We start from the raw sequence: 7286 nt of genomic DNA on the forward strand, positions 1-7286 counted from the left end.
AAAGTCCCACAGGCTAACCAAGCCGAGTAGAATTCCTCACCAATGGAGGTGTGGAACACGGTCCGTTCTGACTCAATGTCCCCAGTCTGTCAAAGGTGGGTGCTGAAAATCCCACATCAGCGTTGAAGTCTCCCAGTAGCACAACAGAGTCCTTAGGTGGAGCACCCTTAAGAACACCACCCAGGAACTCCAAAAGGCCAAGTATTCTGAACTGTTGTTTGCCACATAAGCACAAACAACAGTCTTCATTCGTTCCCTGACGCAAAGGCATAGAGAACAAACACTTGCACTCACAAGGGAAAAATCCAACATACAGGCAGCAAGCCAATGAGATACCAAGATACCCACCCCAGCCCACTCCCTCTCACCAAGGGCAACTCTAAACAGAGGCAGAGTCCAGTCCCTCTCAGGGAGACTAGTTCCAAAGCCCAAAAGAGTCAATTGAGGTGAGCCCGATTATATCTTGCCAGTTGCTCTCAACCTCATACACTAGCTCAGGCTCAATCCACCAGACAGGTGACATTCCATGTCGTGATCACCAGCCTCGGTAGCCAGGATTGTTTTAGTTTGCTGCACAAATGTTTAAGAACATAAAACAAATTCTAAAATATAACCTGAGTAAATAAAAAATCAGCTCAATATCACAAGCAGCACACAGGTCTGGTTACTGCCAGATATACTTAATTGCTTAAATATCGCTTACCTAATCATTTAACTCACTTAAATAGAATCTCTCTGACAAAGCGAACTAGGCAAAAAAAACACAATTTTGAATATCAAAACAGCAAGTCCACCTCTGAATGGCTGAAAAAAACAAAAACAAAATTAAAGTTTTGGAGTGGCCTAATCAAAATCCAGACTTTTTTTTGTTGAAATTATGTTTAGTTTCATGACATATTTCAGCTCAGAAGGACACTAAAACATCCTCGTCTTTGCAGCAGCTGGAGTTCCTTGGTGACTACTACTGTCCTGTTTCCCTGATCCTGCATGGAATGTCAGCAGTACTCACCAGGTCAGCTTCGTGGGGTGCACCCCATTTCTCACCCAGTGACAGCTGGGATAGGCTCCAGGGTCAGATGACCCTGAATTGGATAAGCAGAAGAGGATGGATAGAATTCTTGGAATAGACAGAAAGTTTTAATCATCCTATATACCTTTAGAGAAGCCCAGTTTCTGAGTTACAGTACGTGCAATCTTCGAGGTGGTGGCATCGCTGTACAGATACACCTCATCCACACTGTGCCAGTCCACATGACTCCTGTTCAGCTTCAGACTGTGGCTAGCTGTGAGAAGTCACACTGTAATTAAGAGCAACTGACATAATTCATGCAGAATAATTAATTCACCAACTCCCATGACAGTATGCAGAATTGGAGTTAATTGGATCACTGCATTTTAAAATTTGTTACTTTTTGTTGATTATGAAAATATTTGACTTGTTATATATTCTTATTCCCATGGACAGATATAACTGCTGTGAAAACAGAATTTCCCAAATCTGGAAATATCTTATTTTATTACAGATTTTAGAATCAATAAACCCATGCATTATAGCATCACTTGACTTGTTTTGTGAACTTCCTGTAAAAGACCATTCTGGCCAACAGAGACACACATCTACAGACATGGTTGCAAACACTCGTCTTCTTTGCCTGACACACACACAATGGCATCTCTCTGTCTTTCCTGTCTGTTTTAAATTCCCTACCGTCCTTGCTGTCCACTGTGGTGGTCACTGCCTCGATCTCATAGGTGTCCCTCATCTGTTGCCCCCGGAAGCGTAAAAGATGTTCCTGCTCAATCAGATCACTCTCATCCTCCTCCAGTGGAAGCCAAGTTCCATCAATGAACCACTGGCCCCTCATCACAGGAATTCGGTCTTGCTCTGTGGAACAACATGTGAAGTTTATAAAAACAAAAATTGTAATCTAAGACAGAATGTTGGATCCCAGTAACAGTAAAGATGAACTAATTTTGAAAACATCAAACACAAAATTTTAAATTAATCATATCTGTCAGTGTGTGTGTGTGTGTGTGTGTGTGTGTGTCTAATCTAAGAATACTAAGCAAATGTGTAATTATAGGTTCAATTTAGAATTGACCCAAATTAGTTCATTAATATATTAATATATACACTATCATTAAAAAGTTTAAGAACATCCCTACAGAGAAATTGCAAAGAAAGTCAAGGTGTACAGTACAGTTTCCTTCACCAACAAAAGGCACTCAGAAACTGGGGCAAACGCTGACAGGAAGAGGTCTGACAGACCTATAGCCACAACTGAATCAGAGGACAAGTTTCTGAGAGTTAACGGCTTGTGTGATAGTCGGCTCATGGGACAACAGCTTCAAGCACAGCTTAAGAGTGGTCATAGTAAGCAAGTATCACTTTCAACTGTGAAGAGAAGACTTTGAGCTGCCGGTTTGACAGGACGTGTTGCAGCAAGAAAGCCATTGCTAAGAAGTCAGAATAAGACAAAGAGGCCATGAAACACAGACATTGGACTACTGAAGACTGGAAGATGGTATTATGGACTGATGTGGAAGAGGAAGTGTGATGGTCTGGGGCTGTTTTGCTGGATCCAGACTGGTGACTTGTAATAATAATAATGGATTGCATTTATATAGCGCTTTTCGGGGTCCTCAAAGCACTTTACAATTCCACTATTCATTCACTCACACATTCACACACTGGTGGAGGCAAGCTACAGTTGTAGCCACAGCTGCCCTGGGGCAGACTGACAGAAGTGAGGCTGCCATATCGCACCATCGGCCCCTCTGGCCATCACCAGTAGGCGGCAGGTGAAGTGTCTTGCCCAAGGACACAACGACCAAGACTGTCCGAGCGGGGCTCGAACCGGCAACCTTCCGGTTACGTAGAGAATAAGAGGCACCCTGAACCAACACGGCTACCACAGCATTCTGCAGCACCATGTAATATCCACTGGTATGTGCCTAGTTGGTCAGGGGTTCATCCCACAGCAAGATAAAACACAAGCCCAAGACCAGACCAGACCAGGCCAGACCTACCTCAGAAAAAAGAACAAGATAGTAAGCTTGAAAATATGGAGTGGCACAGTCCAGACCTAAACTCCATCGAACTGGTTTGGGATGAACTGGACAGAAGACTGAAAGCAAAGCAACCTACAAGTACCCCACATTTATGGGAACTTGTGCAACAGATATGGGAACTTTATGGAAAAATATTTTATGTCTATTGTAGAAAGAATGTCCCGGGTTGGTCAGCTGTTATATCTGCCAAAGGGGGCTACTTTGATGAGTCAGAATAAATGTTAGTCTATAAATTTATTCCATGGTTTCTTTTTTTAACTCTAATTGCTTAATTGTACTATGCTTTCATTTCAGAGTGTAATGGGAGAATAAAGTGCATAACTTTATAAAAAACTAGAAAAATTGCAGTGTTCCAAACCTTTGACCAGTAGTGTGTATATATGTATTCCTGCTCTCTGCTCTACATCCCTGTAAAGTATCGCTATTGTGTTGGACAAAGTCTTGAGAAGTCTCCTTCTAATATGCGACTAATTGTGCGGAAACAACTGTATTATTGTCTCGTTTCAAAGAGCATGTCTAAAAACATGCTTGTTAAGTGAACTGGTAGTTGGAACGTGGCCACGGATGTGAGGCAGATAAAGTACAGAATAAAGCGCTGTGTGAATGCATGGCTCAGTGTGGCTTTTGGTCTAAAGCACTTTGGGTGGTCAGTAAGACCATGACGATGTCAGTAACAGAGGACGTTTTTAAAGCAGCCTATTAGCTCAGTCCTCAGAGCTCAGAGGTGACAGAGTCAGCAGCAGCAGACGTTTCATTTTCTTAGAAGTGGTCAAAGATACTGACAGCAGAACACGTGCTAACAGTCCTAACAACAGCTATGTCATTACTGAGATGCTCACGGTTCCAATAAACAGGGTAGCATTCCTTTTCTTTGATATCCACTTCATAAAGGCCCCCTCTGACACACACTGCCTCCACGCTGGTGCCGCCGTTGTGGACCGGCTCTGTGATTTGCTCTGACACTGAGAGCTGTTGCACTGCCGGTTCCGCCCTGAAACTTGCACTGTCCACGGCCGAGCTTTCCGGCTGCAGCTCAGAGGACCCGGCTGTCTCCTTTTCGTCGGCTTCATTGGGATCCAGGGCCTTATCCTGGTTCTGGTCAACGAGCCGCCGGTAGATGATCTCGATTTTTAAAGAATCGTGTCCGACGAAAGGCTTCCACGTCCGTTTGTCCTCTTTGTAAAACCAGCGGACCTCCTCTGGCCCCAGCTCTGTAACGATATCACCGCGGTGCCGGGAGCTGTTGGACCGGATGCGCTTTTTGGTTGTAAGGTTGCCATCGCTTTCGGTGTAGTTTGGCTCGAAATCCAGATAGGATGAGGCAGGATATTCAACCCGATCCAGGCCCAACATCATCCCATCCAAGGGCAGACGCGTGTCCAGTAAGCTGGACTGTGCCGACTCCTGGTCCCCATCACCGATGCTGTCCGCTAACACGCTGTCGTCAAAACCGGACACAAACACATCGTTTGCCATGTCCCACTCACTGCTGCTCACAGAGTTATTCTCGGAGCTCTGCTGCCGAATAGTCCCTTTTTCCTTTATACTGCTCATTTTTAGAGTCCACAGGAAAACTCACAATGATGTCCTCCCACCAGACCAGTGGACCCGATTAACGGTTTACTTTTCTGCACCTACTCACTGTCTTTCTTGCCATTATAGCTACACATTAAAGCTGAACAAAGTGAAGATAAATCCCTGCCTTCCTGGCCCCATTTGCATCCTCCTTTCTCTGATAATGGCTGGAATAAACACAATAAGCTATGATGGGATTCGCAGTCGCTCCCTAGTGTTAGGTAAAATACGAAAAGTGCAACTTCCTGTTCAAACGTTCAAAATAAACAGATTTTTCACATTAAGACGAAAATTGTAAACCCAACTAACGCGTGCGAGCAGGACGCACACAACGCGCGTGCGTCCTGCGCGCGGTGAACATCCAGCTACAGACCTTTAATTTGAAGATCAGTCTGTTTTTTCACTCGTTTATTCAAAATCAGGTCAAACAATCGTCTGACATTTCATCTTATACTGTTTAGAATTTTGCTAAACTGACTATTAATCTGTCGTCGTGTCAAAATTAAATTCCAAAACACAATTGTTTGTAATAGCAGGAATCGCACGGTGCATCCGGTTCAATTAAGTTTTATTTATCCCGCGCCAAATCACAACAACAGTCGCCTCAAGGATCGCTCGATCCAGAAAGTATTTACAGCGCTTCACTCGTACCAAATTTTGTAATGTTACAGCCTTATTCCGAAATGGATTCATGACAAAGTGAAATTCCAGGATTCCAGTGAGCGCAGTGACCTCTATCATCCAGAAATGGAGTCTTCCTAGAGTTGGCCAAGCTGACCTATTTGTTAACAGTGCTCACAACAATTTTTCGAGTATGCAAATATCTCATAAACAGAGAAGCCATGTGAAATAAATGGAACCCAAACTCCAGTCTCAAACAGTCAAACATCATGCCCCAGTCACACACAATATTACATCCATGAGGAAAGTTTATCAGCTGAACAGCACATGACATGCAGTTTCAGATTCTAGTTTCAGATTCTAGGATCAAATCTTTAGGTGACTCAGCCCCTGTTCATAATGTCATGCATAAAGTCCTGAAATTAATATTAATTATTCAATTAATATTCTGCTTTCACACTGGGTAAACAAACAAACAAACAAAAACTTTCAGTTATTAATGGATGCTTACACAGCTACAATGTTCATTTACAACAGTGTCATATTTGCTATGTCCACCTCCAGACTGTCATAGAGCTTTGCACTGCTACAGATAGACAAGCACACACAAAATATAGTTGATAATAAGAGTGAGAAGGGACAATAATTTCACCCTAGTGCATGCGGATATCACTTTGTATTAGTTCTGATGGATTGTGCAACACGAAATCCCAAAGCAGTGCTACTGTGCACCTTTTTTTTTTTACAAAGAGTGTTGCATAGGTGCAATTTCAGGCCATTTTCTGAGTTGGCATCCTGAAAGAAATACTGACCAGGACACATCGTGTATGTCTCGCACATTAAAAGAACTGCGTGAATTATTGGGAATTACCTTTGAGAAAGTCAAGGTGTTAGACCTAAAGAAAGAAAACTGGAAGCAAGGTCCAAGACCAACTAAAATGAGATTTAATACATTCTGGACACTCTGAGGGCAAAGCTTCACATGTTAGGGGAGTAGAGGGCGGACGTTGCTGCATAACAACAGCGTTTTGCAGATGTATTCTCCCCTTATTCGGCTGTACCAATCTCCTGGAGCACCATTTGGAGACGGTTACCCTACAGGTTACCTGAGCATTAGGGACAATTTGTTCAAAGAAATTGTCTGAAATGCTAAAAATGTGAGTAATAGAAGAGTCACACAGTGCCTGGTGTAGCCCCGTAGTTCTTGTAGTAAGGAAACATGGATCTATCACAAGGTGAATGAGGTGTCACAGTTTGATGCATATCTGATGCTTCGGTCGACTGTGTGAAGACTCGCCTGATTCACCTGATTCACTCATATCCATGTGTATCAGGGTCGACGATGATGCTTGGTTGCATCGGGGCAGACAACAGGCTTGGCAGCTTCGTGACTACAAGATGGCTGCAAACAGACGGAACAATGACCTGTGGCATTTGTATAACCTGTATAACTGTGGTCACATACAACATTTGTGCCCAGAAATGCTTTAAAATGTTAATTGGTGTAATAAAGGTTCTCAAATAGAAATAAAAACAGGGTTTTTGCAGTATGGTGTGTGGACGTACTCTTTGTCTGAAGGTTGCTAAACTCTTGAGGGACACTTATTGCGAAACATAAATGGTGACTCAGGTCATGCCCTATGCCAGCTTTTCTTTTTGATTACTTCATTGTTCAGTAACTATCAATATGTGAAGGAGCTCTGATGGTAACAATGGAGCTCCAACTTCCAGCGAGAACATTACAGTCAGTCAAATTCAGACAGATCATTATTACAGTACAGTCGCAGAAACACTATTTTGCAGCCGATGACCTCGCAATTCTAACTTAACTACATCTCAGGCACACTTCCCATAATATTCGGCATAATTTGGAGTATTATCTGGAAGTGGAAAATTCAAAATGCGTCTAATCTCCATGTTATTGAATGCACTTCTCAAAAATACAGCAGGATGTGGTACTCTGTTCTGCATTTCCTCCTGGTTGTTGTAATGAATAATCACATTGCTGGTTTAATGCA

The 7286-nt window shown here is 42.9% G+C and overlaps 1 protein-coding gene across 1 annotated transcript in view; it reads right to left on the minus strand.

Moving 5' to 3' along the window:
- ddhd1b (DDHD domain containing 1b) overlaps positions 1 to 4894 on the minus strand; it is a 33569-nt gene extending 28675 nt beyond the window's left edge. Inside the window, exons 1-3 of the mRNA XM_085382290.1 lie at positions 3912 to 4894; positions 1709 to 1885; positions 1155 to 1283 (exon numbers count right to left, since the gene is read on the minus strand). Coding sequence (XP_085238416.1) covers positions 1155 to 1283; positions 1709 to 1885; positions 3912 to 4626 — 1021 coding nt within the window. The 5' untranslated portion in view covers positions 4627 to 4894. The remainder of the gene's footprint in view (positions 1 to 1154; positions 1284 to 1708; positions 1886 to 3911) is intronic.
- Between the last annotated feature and the right edge of the window lie 2392 nt (positions 4895 to 7286).

This window comes from Rhamphochromis longiceps, linkage group LG15, assembly GCF_057381845.1.
Source record: "Rhamphochromis longiceps isolate RC_006_pf linkage group LG15, R_longiceps_female_GT1.1, whole genome shotgun sequence".
Taxonomy (NCBI): Eukaryota; Metazoa; Chordata; class Actinopteri; order Cichliformes; family Cichlidae; genus Rhamphochromis; species Rhamphochromis longiceps.